Below are 19350 nucleotides of genomic sequence, written 5' to 3' on the forward strand. Positions count from 1 at the left end.
CAGGGGAGATAAGCTCTTCCCCACTCCAGAGCTTTTCTCCAAACCACCTGAGAACTTCTGGCAGCTCTTCTTCTCACACTACACTTTTCTGCATGGCTCTAGTTCGAACCACTGCAGAAAACAGTTTCCATCCATGTGCTAGCCAAAAGCAGCAAGTGGAAATGTCACCACTTCAAGTAGTGGTGGCTTAAAAATATATGGCTTTTATAGATATATATATAAAAAAAAGATAAAATCCTCTCTCTCCACAGCCCTTGGTTTTAGCTTTTGAGGCCAACCTTATTCCCCACAGCTCTTCTCTGAGTCATCTGGGGAAAACCCACTCGCTACCAGCTGGACCTGCCTGCCTTGTAGTACTGTGCTCACTTTCTGCACCTCCCATCTCTTCCTCACACCCCGCCCAGGGCCACTGGCTGCCTCTGAATCCCTCTCCCAACAATCAGAACTGATGGGCCTTCTCTTACAGTTCACTGTGCTTGAGTTACACCTTGGTCTCTTGGCCATTCCACCACTCCCCAGAAGCCTGTACGTTCTCCTTTCGCTGGTGAGGATCTGTGTCAGAGTCATGCATGGGATTTCCATGACATGCATGGGATTTCCACTCCATGACTGCAAAGATGTGACTCTCACAATCCATGCAGGAGCAGAAGGCCACTCAGTCTGCAGACATTTCATCATAAATGTTTTCAGCAGTAAATTAGAACTGAAACCCAAATGTGTTAAAGCTAGGGGAATACTTTGGGTCAGTTCTGTGTTCCTCTGTGTCATCACCACACAATTCTCTATCATATGAAACTCTTCTAGTTAAAGAGACCATATGAATCCAGTGGCTACTCGATCATGGTCCCCATTGACTCTGTGATACCTGTCTTGAAGCTCACTCTTTAAAGATGAGCTGGCTACAGTAGCCTCTCCCTTTTTTGTTTCCTATTGACACTTGCCTTACCATCACACTGACCAGTACACCTGCCCCGCTGGCCATCTCTTTAAGGACACTCTTCAGCTAACTCATCCCGAGAGCCTGTGGAACGCATGCCCTCAACATGGGAACAGTGTCAGAAAGCAGTTCTCTCATACGAAAGAGCTAGTTCCTTCCCAGCATGCTCTCCTAAAACCTCACCAACCTTCCTACTAAACTGAACAGGGGGGAGCGGTCGTAAAATGGATCCCGGCCATCATACAGCGGGTACTCCGGAAAGATGTCTTCCTCCAGGTCCTCCTCCTCCTCCTCCTCCTCCTTCCCCACGTGCTGCTCGTCAGCAGGCTCGGTGATGTCGGAGTCGGGGTTCGAGAAGGTGGGGGAGGGGGTGAGATCAGCCATGCGCTCGCTCATGCATGTGTTGAAAAGAGGAGAGCTGTTGCAGCCAGAGATATCTGAACTAAGGTTAGTACAACAAGATAGAAGACAGGTTAACACCAGCTATTCCAAACAGAAGAGAGAGAAAGAATAGGCTTTTTCTTTTACACCAAGGACCATCGCTATTCAGGAGGGGAGTGGGAAATAAGACCTGCCTGTCCAAAGTGTATTACAAAGAAGCCCCCAGTGTCGCCAGCTAACAACTGGTGTGAAAGATGGGAACTGCCACCTCGGACTTTGCAGAGGATTCAGCAAAACAGGAACGTAGCTCTGTCAACTAAAACCCCAGTAGAGTGCCCACTGGCATCAAGGGGAGTCCTTCCACTGCTGTTAGCTGGCGAGAATCAGGCCTTGACTGCACCAAGGTTGGTCACGTTCGGAGGCACCCTACTGACAGGTCCGGTCCCTTTGACACCTCCTAGCTGACAGCACTGTGCCCTTCCAATTGGCAGGTGGGAAGCACATGAGGCAACATGGCACGTACAGTACAGCACACCGAGATGTTCAGATGCCAATGAGCACACCTGCGTGTGTGCACACAAACACACATGGATGGACGTGGAAACCTGAAAGCAGGGTTCTCAGCCTGTCCCCTTCCACAGCTCTCTTTCCATCACGGGGCCACACACAACCCACCCAGAATCCCCCTCCCATGCTGCAGGATGGGAAGGGCAGGGGGCAGCTCGTGCCTTGTGGTTATTAGGCACGGTTTCAAAGAAGGCAATGGGAAGTTCACCACCAACTCACTGTAGCAGGGCACCGAATGCCTGGCAGCAGTAGGAGTCCCAGAAGATCATTCCTGAGTACCCATGCAGAGAGCAGAGCAAAGTGATTGTGGAAAATAGCGCTCCTTGGATATTGGCTTGCTGCCTGGTGCAACCCTTTCACCCACAGCAGCCACTATGGTCTCTCCGCACCGCACCAGTTCTCCCTATCAAACCAAGCAACGTTTCCTTCTGTGGGTGTGTTTGGATTGCAGATGGATTTAGAAAAAGGAGGAGCAAGGCTCTCACCTGCCAACCAGTCTGAACCAGGGGAAGCGGTCGTAGAAGGGATCTCCACCGGTCACGACATTGTCACAGTCCTCAAGGATGCTAGAAGGCACTTCTGCTGCCCTGTCGTACATTTCACGCATCAGGTCCAGCCGCTGTCTGCAAGAAGAAACAGAGAGAAACAGATGTACACAATGAGGTTTAAGGATCTAGATCAGCTCCAGGCCCTTGAGCACTGAGTCAGAGCCACACACACCAGCCCCGTAACACTGTACCTGTAGGGTATCCAATGCATCACAGCCACACACAGCACCCCCGTACCACTGTACTTCTGGGGTAGACAACACACAAACAACCTGAACTACAGGCACTGAATTCCTGCCCCCATGGTGCAGTTACCCTATGAAGGGAAAACCTCTCCATCCATGCACGGTGTGGAGTGGGGAGAGCTGTAACAACAGAGCTAATGGAACCATGGGGATCATATGAGTGAGGAGGTCATCAGTTTAGCTTCATACTGGAATACAGGTCTATGCTATTTTACCATATATTATTGCTCACTGATCATTCTTGTTTATTTGTGAAGGCGGTGGTAATAAATGTGCAAGGGATAAACGCTCACTGATAGGCATGTGCATGCAACCTCAAACCAAGGGGTTAAGACCACAAGACAGGAGATTCCACAACTCTGCTCTTCTTGTCCTGAATGCGTCAGCCGAGCAGGGCTGCTCTCAGCCCCACCTGCCCAGTACAATACGGGTGGCTGTGCCACAGTACCTCTGCCCCACTCTACCTGAGTTTCTCCAGAGTCCAGTAATGTGTTGCTCCATTCTTCTGGTCCTGCACCTCCACAGCCACAATGGTTCGTGGGAAGGGCCGTTTCTCTCGGTCTTTGGCAGCATTGGGGGGAAGCAGGTCGGGAGGCAGAGGGGAGTAAAGAGTGTCTGTGAGGAGGACAAACTGGAACTGGACCTGGGAATGGACAGAGGGTTGGAGAATCAGTATGTGTGTGGAAGGCTCATGGTGAATGGGGATTCCCAGCCAGTGCCTTTGAACTGTTGACATCAATTCCACTCTGTGTAACTCCTGAAATGCACAAGGGGCCTCCGCTGATCTCGGGGTAAGCAGGTGTCAGTGACTTCCATGGAGTTACACATGCTTATGCTAGGTTCAAATCTGACCCATTGCTTTTGGTAGAACCTGTAATATGGCTCATCTAAGAGCACGTTTTCTGGTCTTTGAGAGCCCCAGCCCTTGACCTCATTCACAGCTTTGCCATCGTGCTGGTACATGCAAGCTGATGAGACTCTACTGAAGCAGAGGGCTGCAGTTTCTGTCCCATGTGCTCACTGTTCGTGCACAAACACCTCTTGGTTTGATAATCACTGGGAAATGCATGTGCTTAGCTCTGCAACCAGCAACCATGAGGAAGTGGAGGCATCCAATTTCCTCCAAAAAAATGGAAAGAAAATTCAGTTACATAACTCAGGGGTAAAATCTCGGAGATCCTGAGTGTGACAGAAGGTGCTTACTTTCTTCTTCAGCTCCACACTGATGGCATTGGCCTCCTTTAAGAAAATTGCATTGCCCCACAGTAGGTCCCGGAGAGACGTGAATTGGTACCACTTCCACTTCCTGAAAGCCCAGAGGGCCAGCTCAAACTCCCGCTCAGTCCACTGTACTGTTGAGACAAAGAGACAAGGTCGCTTTCTTCAAAGGACACCCCCGACACTCCTCTGCCCACCACCACCACTCACCCAGCCTTGATTCCATCCAGCCTGTGGAGAGGTTTTCAGAGATTCCGAGGCAAGCAAGGACCACTGTGATCAGCTAGTCTGACCCCCTGTACAGCACAGACCATAGACTGCCCCCAAATAATTCCTAGAGCAGAGCTCTTGATTGAAAACTTGCCAGTGATGGGGAACCCACCACGACCCTTGGTAAATTGTCCCAAAGGTTAATTCCTCTCACTGTTAAAAAAATATGTCTTATTTCCAATCTGAGCCTGTCTAGCTTCAATTTCCAGCCATTGGATTGTGTTTGACTTTTTTCTGCTAGATTGAAGAGCCCATGATCATGTATTTGCTCCCCATATAAGTACTTATAGAATGTGATCAAGTAACCTCTCCACCTTCTCTCTGTTAAGCTAAATAGACTGAGCTCCTTGAGTCTGTCACTACAAGACTCCTCTGTGACACCGCTCCAATTTATCAACATCCTTCTTGCATTGTGGGCACCAGATCTGGACACAATGTTCCAGCAGCAGTCACCTCAGTGCCAAAGATAGAGGTAAAATAACTTTGCTAATCCTACTAATGATTCCCCTGTTTATACATCTGTAGCAGGGTGGATCCCTGCTCCTGCCCTGAAGGGGTTAAAAACAGCCCTGGGAAGGGGCTGTGGCTGGAGAAAGCAGCCTTTAGGCTGGGCTGATTGGGGGAAGTGGCTGCAGCTGGGGCCACTTCCCAAACTGAGCAACGAGGCCTTATAAGAAGGCTAGCGAAGCCAGAGCCAAGAGAGTCTCTCTCTAGCTGTAGAGGGAGATGGGCCTGGCTGCAGGGAGCTGGAGACAGGGTACCTGAGTGAAGCAGGGCTGGGGAAAGGCAGAAGAGCTGGGAAGCTCCAGCCTGGAAAGCCCCAGGCTGCGGCCTAGCATTGGGCTAATAGGTACTGGGGGTTGCAGAGGGCAGCCCAGGGGTAGGCCAAGGCAGCAGGTCCAAACCCTCCTTGCCAGTGATGAGTAGGCTGATACTGCAGTCTGCCCCAGGGTGTGGGGCTAGACAATGACTGGCAGTAGCCATAAACTGAGGAAAGGTGGGGATAGAGGGTGAGGGTTCCCTGGGGAGGGGAGACCCTGAGAGAAAGGGGTTACTGCCAGAGGGCAGCACCCCATGTAAGAGGGCACCGGGTCCAGGGAAGGACATGGGGGGGCCAAGAGGACAGGCAGATCACCGGCCTGCAGAGGGCGCTCCAGAGCTGAATCAAGCTAATTCCCAGAAGTTACCAAGAGGAGGCACTGCAGGGGTGAGTCTGCCCGTCTACAACATCCCAGGAGCACTAGCTCTTTTGGCCACAGCATCACACTGAGAGCTTGCGGTCTGCTGATTATTCACCACAACCCCCAAATCTTTTTCAGAGTTCCTGCTTCCCAGGACAGAGCCCCTGTCCTGCAAGTGTGGCCTGCATTCTTTGTTCCTAGATGTATACAGTTACATTTAGCTGTGTTAAAACATGTTTGCTTGTCCCGTTTACCAAGCAATCCAGACTTCTCTGAATCAGTGACCTGCCCTCATCATTATTTACCACTCCCCGACTTTTTGTGTCACCTGCAAACTTTACCAGTGATAATTTTGTGACCGGCTCTGAACATGAGAAAATACAGTTTTTTCTTCTTGCCCTAATAATTGTTCCACCCACAAGTCAGGAGGACACCACAGTGCTAGGTCCAACAGAAACACTCCAGATACACAGGGAGGGCAACGTCCCCCATAAACCAAAACTAATTCCACTCTGTCAGCAGCCAAGGTAAATGAGGGATGGGAAAGGTTATGTGTATGAAACAGCCCAAACATGGCTAAAGGTTCCCAAACACTGCTAGAGGTGGGGGAAATAAATTACAATAAGAGCACTGATTGTTTTAAATTGTAATGGTCTTATTCTCATTGACACTAATGCCCTTTGGCTGCCTTAAATTGGGGTAATGTAATTTATATCCACTTTAATGCCCCTTTACAGTACCAGTGGGGTGGAAAGAGTCCTAGGTATAAAGGAGAATCAGGCCCTCTGGGTTATGCTGATACCCTTTCTCTGTTCTAGAAGTGTGACTTTCCCATCTGCCTTCCTTTAAAACAAAACAAAGAACCCACATTTTACCAGAGAACAACTGATTAATTTTCAATAAATGAATTCCCCACTGATTTATGCCAACCTTTCAACTATAGAAATTTTGCAATCTGACCTCATGCTTATTTCTTCTCTGTGCCTTATACATTTGTATGCTGCTTCTTCTTAACTGCACCTCAAGAAGCAGTAGGCAGTACTACCATGAACGCAAGCAGTATGGAGAATGGGGTATGTGGGTGCAGCGTGAATATCTGCTGTAACCACTGTCTGCTGTGTTTGAATTAAGAGTTACAGCATCCAAAGCAGATACTGAAAATGCCGGCAAATGAGCAGAGCTCGGGCCCCTGAATTCAGACTAGTCATTTAACAAGCAACAATCTTGACCCCCTGCCTCCTTCATTCAGCATTATAATCATCCCCTTTGTGGCATTCTACACACTGTGGCATTCTACACACCTACAGTTATTTGATACTTAAATGGGGAAACATTGGGGAAAGGGTGAGACTATTCAGGAAGGATGGGCTCCACCTAAACCAAAATGGAACCAGATTGCTGGCACTTAAAAATAAAAGGGTCACTGAGCAGTTTTTAAACTAAGCGCTGGGGGAAAGCCAACAGGTGCAGAGAAGCATGTGGTTCAGACAGAGACATCCCTTAAGGGAGGATCTATTAATAGAGAATTGAGAAGCAGAGGATGGAAAATGATAAAATATAGGCAGGGTCTGATCAGAAACAGTCAAATAAAAGTCCCATTCAATGACATCGTGTAATGGCAGACATCTAAAAGGAGACAAGTTTTTACAGTGTTTATATACCAATGCTAGAAGTCTAAGTAATAAGATGGGTGAACTAGACTGCCTCGTATTAAATGAGGATATTGATATAATAGGCATCATAGAAACTTGGTAGAATGAGGATAATCAATGGGATACAGTAATATCAGGGTACAAAATATATCGAAAGAACAGAACAGATCATGCTGGTAGGGAAGTGGCATTATATGTGAAAGAGAGTGTAGAATGAAATGAAGTAAAAATCGTAAATGAATCAAACTCTACCATAGAATCTCTATGGGTAGAAATTCCATGCTCTAATAATAAGCATATAGTGGTAGGGACATATTACCAACCACCTAACCAGGATGTTGGTAGTGACTGTGAAATGCTGAGGGAGATCAGAGAGGCTATTAAAATAAACTCAGTAATAATAATGGGGGATTTCAATTATCCCCATATTGACTGGGTACATGTCACCTCAGGAAGGGATGCAGAGGTGAAGTTTCTTGACACCTTAAATGACTGCTTCCTGGAGCAGCTGGTTCTGGAACCAACCAGAAGAGAGGCAATTCTTGATTTAGTCCAAAGTGGAGCACAGGATCTGGTCCAAGAGGTGAATATAGCTGGACCTCTCGGTAATAGTGACCATAATATAATTAAATTTAATATTCCTGTGGCGAGAAAAACACCACACCGGCCCACCACTGTATCATTTAATTTCAGAAAGGGGAACTACACAATAATGAGGAGGTTAGTTAAACAGAATTTAAAGGGTACAGCACCAAAAGTGAAATCTCTGCAAATTGTGGAGAAACTTTTAAAAGACACCATAATAGAGGCTCAACTTAAATGTATACCCCAAATTAAAAAAACATAGTAAGAGAACCAAAAAAGAGCCACCATGCCTAAACAACAAAGTAAAGAAGCAGTGAGAGGCAAAAAACTGCCTTTAAAAAGTGGAAGTTAAATCCTAGTGAGGAAAATAAAAAGGAGCACAAACGCTGGCAAATGAAGTGTAAAAATACAATTAGGAAGGCCAAAAAAGAATGAGGAATCGTTAGCCAAAGACTCAAAAAATAACAGCAATTTTTTTTTTAAGTACATCAGAAGCAGGAAGACTGCTAAACAACCAGTGGGGCCACTGGATGATCTAGGTGCTAAAGGAGCACTCAAGGACGATAAGGCCATTGAGGAGAAACTAAATGAATTCTTTGCATTGAGGCTGTGAGGGAGATTCCCAAACCTGAGCCATTCTTTTTAGGTGACAGATCGGAGGATCTGTCCCAGACTGAGGTGTCATTAGAGGAGGTTTTGGAACAAATTGATAAAATAAACAGCAATAAGTCACCAGGATCAGATGGTATTCACCCAAGAGTTCTGAAGGAACTCAAATGTCCAATTGCAGAATTACTAACTGTAGTCTGTAACCTATCATTTAAATCAGCTTCTCTACCAGATGACTGGAGGATACGTAATGTGACGCCAATTTTTAAAAAGGGCTCCAGAGGTGATCCCAGCAATTACAGGCCTATAAGCCTGACTTCAGTACCAGGCAAACTGGTTGAAGCTATAATAAAGAACAATATTGTCAGACATATAGGTGAACATAATTTGTGGAGGAAAAGTCAACATGGTTTCAACAAAGGGAAATCATGCCTCACCAATCTACCAGAATTCTTTGAGGGGGTCAACAAGCATGTAGACCAAGGGGATTCAGTGGATATAGTGTACTTAGATTTTCAGACAGCCTTTGACAAGGTCCCTCACCAAAGGCTCTTATGCAAGGTAAGCTGCCACGGGACAAGAGGGAAGATACTCTCATGGATTGGTAACTGGTTAAAATATAGGAAACAAAGGGTAGGTATAAATGGTCATTTTTCGGAATGGAGAGAGGTAAATAGTGGTGTTCCTCAGGGGTCTGTTCTGGGACCAGTCCTATTCAACATATTTATAAATGATCTGGAAAAAAGGGTAAACAGTGAGGTGGTAAAATTTGCAGATGATACAAAATTACTCAAGATAGTTAAGACCCAAGCAGACTGCGAAGAGCTACAAAAGGATCTCTCAAAACTGGGTGACTGGCCAACAAAATGGCAGATGAAATTTAATGTTGATAAATGCAAAGTAATGCACATTGGAAAGCATAATCCCAACTATACATATAAAATGATGGGGTCTAAATTAGCTGTTACCACTCAAGAAAGAGATCTTGGAGTCACTGTGGATAGTTCTCTGAAAACATCCACTCAATGTGCAGCAGCAGTCAAAAAAGGGAACAGAATGTTGGGAATAATTAAGAAAGGGATAGATACTAGGACAGAAAATATCATGTTGCCTCTATGTAAATCCACGGTATGCCCCCATCTTGAATACTGTGCGCAGATAGGGTCGCCTCATCTCAAAAAGGATATATTGGAATTGGAAAAGGTTCAGAAAAGGGCAACAAAAATGATTAGGGATATGGAACGGCTTCTGTATGAGGAGAGATTAATAAGACTGGGACTTTTCAGCTTGGAAAAAAAACAGCTAAGGGGAGATATGATTGAGGTCTATAAAATCATGACTGGTGTGGAGAAAATAAATAAGTAAGTGTTGTTTACTACTTCTCATAACACAAGAACTAGGGGTCACCTAATGAAATTAATAGGCAGCAGGTTTAAAACAAATAAAAGGAAGTATTTCTTTACACCATGCACAGTCAACTTGTGGAACTCCTTGCTAGAGGATGTTGTGAAGGCCAAGACCATAACAGGGTTCAAAAAATAACTAGATAAGTTCATGGAAAATAGGTCCATCAATGGCTATTAGCCAGGATGGGCAGGAATGGTGTCCCTAGCCTCTGTTTGCCAGAAGCCGGGAATGAGTGACAGAGGATGGATCACTTGATGATTACCTGTTCTGTTAATTCCCTCTGGAGCACCTGGCATTGGCCGCTGTTAGAAGACAGGATACTGGGCTAATGGACCTTTGGTCTGATTGACTAGGGCCATTCTTATGATAAGAGAGAGGCTCCTGCCGATAGACCTGGATCTTTCGGACTTTCATCGTAACAGACCAGATCCCCGCAACCTGGGCCATCAGGAAGTGTCATTGTCCAGCAAAAGTGGAAAAGGCTCGTTCTCTCATGCACAATTTATTTCAGTCGCTCTCTGCTTTCACTGAACTTTTACCTTCATCTTCGGGTTCTTCCTCTTCCTCATTGGCCTCAGGATAATACCTGGAGTCCATCTGCTTCTGTAAAGCCTCCAGTTTACTCTCATAGTCCTGAGGGAAAGGGGGGAAGATAAGGAAATAATCCACAAACAACTGTCTTCTTGATTTTGACCACACCTTTCCTGTACCAGGTCTCTCTCGATCCCCATAAAACTGACAAATGGCTCCACTCCCTGTAGAAAGCCAACCTACCCCTCAGCTGTGTTCACTCGTCTAAAAGGCCCCGTGAGCTGTGGAGACACATGATATTTCCAGTCTACGTAGCCTCTTCAGAGGATGCAGATCCACCCTACTCATGTCAGCACACTATCCATTGTTCAGACTACAGACTCAACCCCAGTCTGCGCCTTGACGGTGACTAGCGTTGTTCTGATGAACCAGAGAAGAAGCAGAATGTGTGTGCCACCTACCAGTCTCTGCTGCTCAAGAAGATAGTTGGCCTCTTCTCTCTCTTTGCGGTATTGGTCCTCCAGTTCCTGAAGCCTGGGAAGAATTAGGAAGGACAAAATGACAAACCTGGACGAATCCAGTTACTGGCTGACACCTCATTTTTTTCCCTTCTGCTCCACCTCTCCATGTTCCCCTCCCTCCATGATCCCTCATCTCCTCTACCTCCCCCATGCCTCCTCACCTCTGCTCCATCTCCTGCTTCATGTCAATGCCTTGTTTCTCCAGCAGCTCTCGCTGCGCGAAGGCCCAGTCCACCGGCTCCGCGGGGGTCTCTGCACATGGGGTCCGCTCCCGCTCCTGGCGAGCCTGCTCAGGGTGGTTGAATCGGAACACATGGCTCTTCCCCATGATGATGCGATTTCCTTTGGGGAGGGCAGTTCACAGTTAACCAATGAGGTCTCCAGTATATGCAGGAACCCCAACTCAGTGGCAAGGGTTGCACAGCAGGATTTCCACCAACAAGGCCTCTCGTGTCCCATGACTTATGCCCTGATTCAACAGAGCACTTGAGCATGAGTAGCCCACTGACTATCCCCCACTGTCACTGCACTGATGCTGCTAGACTAGAACCACCATCTGCCCTGGTATGCTTCTATAAGGGGATCGATGCGGGTCAGTGGTTAAAGCAGTCTGTCAGTGCTGAGTCAGTCACCCCCTCTGAAGCATGACCTACCAGATCGCAGGACACTGGGTTCCATCACTTTTTTGCCATTGACGTAGGTGTCGGCCCCTTCGCAAGGTTCTAGTGTCACCACTACTGCGGGAAAGGCATAGGAGAGAGAAAGAGACAGGAGAAGATGTGTGAAGGACAGCAGAGGCCTGAAGAGCTGCTGGTCTCCTGATCTCATTGGAAATGTTGGCTGTGCAGGCCCTATGGGCTGCGATAGGCAGGCAGGGCTGTTTGTTTAGCATCTTGATGCCAGTGGACACCCTGCTCCAGACGTGGAGCTGGGCCCAAGCACATACAACAAGGTTGTATTTCAAAAGTGCCAGTGGAATTTAGGAGTGCGTCTCGCTGAAAAATCAATGGAGCTGGTGCTCCTAAACCCTTGAGGTGCTTTTGAAGATCTCCCCCTCTATCTGTATTTTAATTATAAATATCAGGTTACTTTCCATACGTTCCCACAGGGCAGGCCTACACCACCTTCTTTATTTCCCTGGCATTGTTTGTCTCTTCCATGCCAAAGTCCAGCCTGGATCTGCAGACTGCAAACTACCTGCCATCAGTCCTTGAGCATTAATCACGAGAGCCAGAATATGCCCCGCTCCCTCCCATGTCACAACTAGTCCCAGACAGCCCGGGGGCTGCTCACAGAACAAAGCACTATGTAGCACGTGTAAGAGGGGACAGCACATGATGCTGAGTAAACAGAGGGACCCTAGGATGCCCGGGGATCTGCGAGCTGTGTTATTTGTTCTCTAGTCACTCGGTGAGAAGTACCCTCCAAACAGGATGTTATACTGCGGTACTGCCACCTGCTGGCCAATTCAGCAAGCTAGGCTGCACGAGATTCCTGGACAGGGTGAAACAGGGACTGGGCCACTCCAGACTTTAACAATGCATTGCTTCTGCATGCCAGTGGGATGCCCACCCCATTGCTGCTGCAGGTGGAAGGAGGGGCAGGAAAGCAGTCTCTATCCCTAAACCTGTAGTGATTTTACAGGACACTGCCAGCAAACCTGTATTATGTTGAGTCAGCCAGGCTGCCACTCTTCTTGGCGTCATCAATTTTGTATTAGTAACAACTTCCCCTCACAGCACTGAGGCAACACCTACCAGTAACCTGAACCCGAACCCTGCTGCCTGCCTGTCTTCTCTCCTCTTGAGACTGCCCACTGGGTGCAGCAAGCTAAGGAATCTCTGTCTGCCGCACCACATGATTTACAATGTTTACATGAACTACAACCCTTCTGACTACGCAAAGGGAAATGATTGTGCCTGAGCCAGACACATACGTGCTATAACTAGGGGTGCTGGGATCTAAGTCCCCTCTAAGCTGTGATGCTGCCCAGGCAGCTATCAAGTGCCATGCACTTCAGGTGTCCCTTCCCCCATTGCTGCACTGCTCCTGCCCTTTGCCTCTGGCCAGCTCCCGGGAGCCTCCTGCTTGCTGTGCAGAGCGTGGGGGAGGAGAGGAGACTGCTGATGTCAGTGTCCCCCTCCCCTGTACCCTATTCCCACAGAGAAGGGGAGGGACACGACAGGGCTCAGGACAGAGCTGGCTGACAACTGTTGCTGTGTCTAAACAAGCAGGGAGCAGGCTTCAGACTGCTGAGTGCCGATCTACATAAAGGGGCAGCGTGTCTCTCTGTGTGTGTCTCTCACACACACACACACATTCTGTCTTTCACACTCACCTCCCAACACATTTCAGAGTGTGTTGTTTTAGTGTTTTGACTGGTCTATGCATTTCATAATTTCTATTTCTCTCTTACGCTTAAATTTAATTCTTTGATTAGTGAGTTCTAAAATGCCTACCCTGTCCTGGCTGGAGTAATTATCCCTATGATAACTTTTTAAAAATATATAAATATCTAGGTTTCTTGTTTCTGCTGGTGGCGCACATCTTCACATTACCTCAATATGGTACACTTTACAAAATTCATTCCACCCATGGATAGAAAAAATTAGAGGAACAGGATGGGGGTGCTGCCGCATCCTCTGCCTTGAAGTGGTTTCCATTATATTACAGTTTGGTTCAATGGCTCTCAGTACCCCCACTAAACCAATTGTTTCCGCACCCCAGGCCAGGCATAGTGTGGAGGGAGCCACAATTCAAATCTCCAGCCTCACTCCTACTCTACCAACACAGCTCCTGACCTGAAGCAGCCCCCATTCTTTCAGTCCTGAGCCCCCGGCCCCCCAACTCTGAGATAGCAGAGCAGAATCCTGACCTGCAGTTTCACCTGCTGACTCATTTTAACCAACAGGATTGAAGTATTCAAATGAACTAGAGGGAGGGAGTGATGACTGGCTGTGCTACCTCTGATGTCTCCACTGCTCCACTGCCTGAGTACCAAATGGGCACAAGGTGAAAATCAGGCCTAGTCACCATATTGAACAATATGCTTCCCTGTGCATCTCAGACTGCAAACAGCAAAATGCCACTGAGCTGAGCGCTAGGCCTCACTCTGCTTGGCTAGTGACATCTACCACTGATTCTAGGGGTTGGACCATGCTCCCATCAAAGCTACAAAGCACGTTCTGAAAGACTGTGCACAGGCACAGATTTAACAAGGAAGAGATTAAGAAAAAAACAGAGCCTGAGTCTTTGGCCTTTCAGCAAATCAATCCCAGAGATTTACCCCCCCTGCTTCCTGTGAGCAGGCAAGTTTGCATTCATTTTGTAGGAGGGATAGCCTCAGACAATGCAGAATGTCTTCGGCAAGGGATTCAGCCTCCCTTTCTTTTCTTTTCTTTTCTTTCACACCATCTTCTCTTCTTCCTGATTTGCCTTACAGAATCGCCTTTATTAGCAATTCCCTCGAGCTGCTTCCCTTCACTTCTGACAGTGGTGCGGCTATGGAAGGCAACAGTGCCGTACCAGTGCTCCGCACTGCTAGCTGCCTTTCAAGGGGTGTTACTGGGGAAGCTGGCACAGCCAGGAGATTGGTCTGACTGTGCTTCAACAAGTGCAAGAAAGGAAATAGGAATGACCCAACCCAGGAGACATGTGGCGGTATCACAGCACATCCTGCGAAGGCTGTATTCCCACACACCCCACCTTGACAAGTAGGTAGAGAGGAGGTGCCTGTCCTACTTGACAGGCATCAGTGCCCCAGTCCTCCTGGATGTAAGTAGAAGCTGGGGTGCCCTGGCTGCAAACACTAAGAAGGAGCTGCAGGGAGCCAGGTATGTGACTGAACTGGGGAGAGTGCACAGAGTGTGGACATGTGAGGCTCTCTGTCCGAGGGTACCTTCGCCACTGGCCTTGGTGTTGCTGCGGAAAATGCAGTGCTCTTCCTTAATGAAATGTCCACTCAACACGATGTCCTGCCTCCTCTCTGCGTCCTCTCGGCCGACCCTGCGGACAGACACAGACTTAATGGAGTTCCCTGGCAACAATGCAGCAGGTTTCAGGCCGCTGGCAGCAGCGCACTCAAATAGCCTGATCCAAAGCCCACTGGTCATTTCATCTACTTTAATGGGCTTTGGATCCAGTCCTAGGAGAGCCTCACTGGGCAGCCAGGCCAACATCTTAATTGGAAGCTGTCATGGGGAAACATGACTTTTTGCATGCCAGTATACACTAGCTAACGCATCCCTTCCAAGTGGTGGAATTAGACTCTGCATCTGCTCTCTCCCCCTGCCCACCCGGGGTCCGCTCCCCTTCACAGTACGCCTGGGTAGTGTAGGGCCAGGACTTCTGCAGAGGGGAGCCCTCGCCCATCCCCAGGATAGGACATTCTTCCACAAGGATAGGCTGCCCAGGTCCCCTTCACGGTGCAGCACACTAAATCCATGGGAACACATAAATTAGATTCCCCTTCAGTTTACTTCCCTGGGAAGGCCAGCCTGACTCGGACCATGCAGAAGGCAGGGCTGCAATTGCTCTATAGTATCAGGTCCCTTTGCCACTGGTGACCTGAGTTGGATAGCAACAGAGCACCAGTACCTGGCTCAGCAGTGAATGAGGAGGAGAAGGAGATCCCATGCCCTGGGCCTGCCCTGCACTCAGACAAGCAGAGTCTAAAGCTGTTCATTTCAGCAGACACACTAGTGCTACATGATTCTGTGGTGGTTATACCCCTCACCTGGTTATCCCATCCTTAATGTAGTACAGAAGGCATTCAGACATCAGCGGGTCCTCGTTGAGATTTACCAGGTGAGGTGTCTGGGAGGGAAAGAGACAACGGGTCAAAGGCATCCTCAGTATCCACGCCAGACACAGAGACATGTCCCAGGACAGCCCTGCCCTTGAAAATACACCCACCTGACAGGCTGCTCCACTGCATGGAGCCCCTACTCCTGCCCCAGCATAATTCTGGGATAGAACATTTGGGGTAGAGTGAGACACTCTGTACCTCGGGGAAACACCCAATACCCCATGTTCATCCTTGTAAAATGACTGTGTGGTATCCAATGCAAAGTTTGTCATGTTGACTGTCTTCGGAAGGCTCATGATGCACTGAGCATGGTTGTTATAGTGATATTATAGAAGTTATTCTAGTAATGTTATAGGTTATAATTTCATGTATATAGTTATGAGGCTGAAAATGTATCCTCATGGCTTAAAATAAGCCCAGGCAAAAACTCTCCAAGAGGTGAGAGGCAGTTCAAACCTCATCACATCTGTATGGGACAAACCCAGCCCTAAAGGATGCTGACCTAGACAGCAACAAAAGAATCTGTTGGACTCTCGAGGGAGTCACCCTGCTGGGAGCAGCTTACCTGCCAGAGGCTGTGCATGAACAGCCCAGGAGTGGGGGTTCTCACAGCAGAGCAGGGTAAGGCTGGCTCCCAGAGCCAAGGATTGGAGTGGCCAAGCAGATCACCGGTCCAGATAACACCAGAGGGGAATGTCACATAAGGATTTTCAAAGGTGGCAAAAGAGAGTCAGATGCCCAACACCCACTGACACTCACTGGGCTTCTAATTCCTTTGACAGTCCCTGCCTCCCTGAACAGTGCCTCACAAGCTGATTAAAAATCAAAACAGAAGCAGGAACGGAGGAGCTGGGGCCTGGCTCTCCTGTGCCCTGCATCTCACCAGGCCATTTACTTTCATGCCAAGGGGGCATATCAGGCTTTCTATTCACAGCAAGCTACATTCACACCCGCTTTGCATAGGTGCCACTGACGGCGCCACGTGGAGGTGGGGGAAATCGGGTCTGTTCAGCATTGACATTGCTTCTCTAATTGGCTTGGAAAATGTTAAGAAATTTGCCTCAGCTGTCTAATACCACCCTGCATTTGAGTAAAAGTCAAGTGGGTCATGTGAGCCAAGGGGCATGGACATACTATGGTAACACAGGAGGGCCTACTACATCCTGGAGCCGAGATTCCAGAATCCACCAGCACATGGTACAGCAGCTTCCTTATTCAATTACAGCCAGCCAAGCCCTCCCATAGCACAAGTAATGCACCCCCAAATGGCCAAGGAGCAACCATACTGCTAGGAGGAAGTGCTCAGTGCTGGAATTTTAGCTGCCAGAAGCAGAGTACTTCTGAGAGCAGGCTCACCCTGTTATACTCTTACACCTGATTGATCCCTTGTGGGAGCTCCTCTAAAATCACAAACATAAAATCAGTCTAAATGGCATGCAAAGAGGATCAGAAACTGTCCCTCATGCAAGGGCAAACAGTCAATAGACACTGTAGAGTGGAAGAGTTGTTTATTAAAAGATGAAGATCACAGACCTCAAGCAATTCCTGATTTATACGATTAGGTGATTCTTGAGTTGGGTTCCTAGATCCTCAGTCCCTGCCTCACAGGAAGAGAGCCCCCAGATGCACAAAGAATCAGTTACTGAGAGCTTGGCTACACTTGCAAGTTAGAGTGCATTAAACCAGCCCCAAGCACCCTAACTCCTGAGGTGTTCACACTGGCAAGGCATTTAGAGCGCCTGGACTCCGCGGCTGGAGCACCCCTAGTAATCCACCTCCACGAAAAGCATAGAGCTTGCTGCGCCCTGGCTGAAACACCGGGGTGTCAATGTGGACGATGTGTTGTATTATTGCACTGTGACTGGCTGCCAGAAATGTCCCATAATCCCTTGAAGTCAAGTGGCCACTCTGGTCATTGTTTTGAACTTGGCTGCAGGCACGTGGATATCCCCTTTCAAAGCTCCATTTCTGACATCCGGCATGCTTATCTGCTCCGGGACACAAAGCAAACCATTACTGTGGAATGCTGCTGCTGCTGCAGAGGCAGGGGTTTGTGCTTGTGTGTGAGAGAGAGGCAGGGGGGAGGGGCTGATGTGAGGGTTTCCCCCTGCCACTGTCTGAACTTACAAGACAGCATGCTGACACACTCTCTGCCCCCCAAAACACACTGTCTCTTCCCCCACATACCCACAACAGAAACTCTGTCACATTCCACCCTCCCATTTGAAAAGCACACTGCAGTCACCTGCACACTGGGATAGCTACCACAATGCACTGCTCTCTGTGGCATTGCAAGAGCTACTAATGTGGCCACGCCCCTGTGCTTGCAGCTGACAGTGTAAACACATTGCAGCGCTTTCCCTGCTGCTGTCTCCAAGGGCTGGTTTAACTCCCAGCGCTCTACATCTGCAAGTGTAGCCAGAGCCTAGGTCTATTTGACAATTGGGAGTAGCCAAAATGTCTCTTCTGCATCCTCCACCCAATCTACTAAAGCCTGGTCGCAACAGATGATGAGGTCGCTTCTTTCCTCCTCCCCCTCACTGAGCTGGCTTCTTCCACTTCTTCCTCTCACTTTCTCGTCTAGATCTTCCTGCTTTGAGCCTGTGTTAAGCTAACCCTTGCAGCTTTTTCTTCGTCCTGGGACACCAGGTCTAACTTGGGGAGAACTGCTAAGGTGGTTTTTGTTAGGATATTGCACAAGTGTCTGGGGACAAGAATCTCCATAACGCCTGCATAAAATTCACCTCCTCGTGCTGTATTGGGCATCCGAATAAGTAGCTTGATTTTCAAAGTGCTGAGCTCTGATTAACTACCCCACAACTCAACAAGAGTTGTGAGGTGCACAGCACTTTCTGATTTATCCAAGTGCCCAAATATGGAGTTAAGTGCTTTGTTCTAGGGATCCACTTTGGCAAAAGGCCTTGCTTTCTCTCTCTATCCATCTAGTTAAGTGTTAATTAGACACCTGTTGCCTGGGTGTCAAATGGTACTTATATGGCCCCTTTATTATAGCACCTAAGCACTCCACCATTTCTAGTGTATTTACCCTCCAAACTCTGCAGGAGATAGACGTGACATTCTGTACCTCAGAGGAACACCTAGCACCCCCATGTTCATCCTTACAATATGCTTGTGTGGTATCTAATGTGAAATTTGTCATGTCAGGTGTCTTTGGAAGGTTCATGATCATAGAGAATCACAGAATACCGGGGTTGGAAGGGACCTCAGGAGGTCATCTAGTCCAACCCTCTGCTCAAAGTAGGACCAATCCCCAGACAGATTTTTGCCCCAGATCCCTAAATGGTCCCCTCAAGGATTGAACTCACAACCCTGGTTTTAGCAGGCCAATGCTCAAACCACTGAGCACTGTTGTTATCGTAATAGTATAGTAATTTTATAGGTTGTAATTTCATGTATATAGTTATGAGGCTGAAAATGTGTCCTCATGGCTTAAAACAAGCCCAGGCAAAAACTCTCCAGAAGCAGAGGGGCAGTTCACACTTCATCAGGGCATGTATGGGACAAACCCAGCCCAGCCTCACAGTAACAAAGGACACGGGCCTAGGCAACAACAAACAATCTGTTGGACTCTCGAGTGAGTCACCCCCCTTCCTTTGGTCAGTTTGGCATTGCGATGAGGTAATGTTCTCCTGATCTGGAGGGGGAGGGGGAGAAAAGCCAAGAGGGAAGAAAGGTCAAGATAAAAGGGAGAGATGTTTGCCATGCTCTGCCTCTCTCTTCCACCTCCGTCTACAGACACCACCACTAAGTGACTGAAGCGCTGATCAAAGGGGAGAGCTTGGCTGAAAGGCAACCAGCCAGCCTGTGGTGAGAAGCATCTCAGTTTGTACGGGCACTGAAAGTGTTAAGATCAGTTGAGGATGCATTTTG

At 48.1% G+C, this 19350-nt stretch overlaps 1 protein-coding gene across 1 annotated transcript in view; it reads right to left on the minus strand.

Annotated features, from left to right (window-relative positions):
* The window catches only part of KIF1A (kinesin family member 1A), a 185183-nt gene that overhangs the window by 66470 nt on the left and 99363 nt on the right, over positions 1-19350 (minus strand). Inside the window, exons 18-27 of the mRNA XM_050965747.1 lie at positions 15388-15467; positions 14551-14657; positions 11306-11389; positions 10814-10994; positions 10593-10665; positions 10140-10233; positions 3882-4030; positions 3143-3321; positions 2371-2508; positions 1125-1379 (exon numbers count right to left, since the gene is read on the minus strand). Of these exons, the coding sequence (XP_050821704.1) occupies positions 1125-1379; positions 2371-2508; positions 3143-3321; positions 3882-4030; positions 10140-10233; positions 10593-10665; positions 10814-10994; positions 11306-11389; positions 14551-14657; positions 15388-15467 (1340 nt within the window). The remainder of the gene's footprint in view (positions 1-1124; positions 1380-2370; positions 2509-3142; positions 3322-3881; positions 4031-10139; positions 10234-10592; positions 10666-10813; positions 10995-11305; positions 11390-14550; positions 14658-15387; positions 15468-19350) is intronic.

Source organism: Gopherus flavomarginatus, chromosome 8 (assembly GCF_025201925.1).
Source record: "Gopherus flavomarginatus isolate rGopFla2 chromosome 8, rGopFla2.mat.asm, whole genome shotgun sequence".
In the NCBI taxonomy this organism is placed as follows: Eukaryota; Metazoa; Chordata; order Testudines; family Testudinidae; genus Gopherus; species Gopherus flavomarginatus.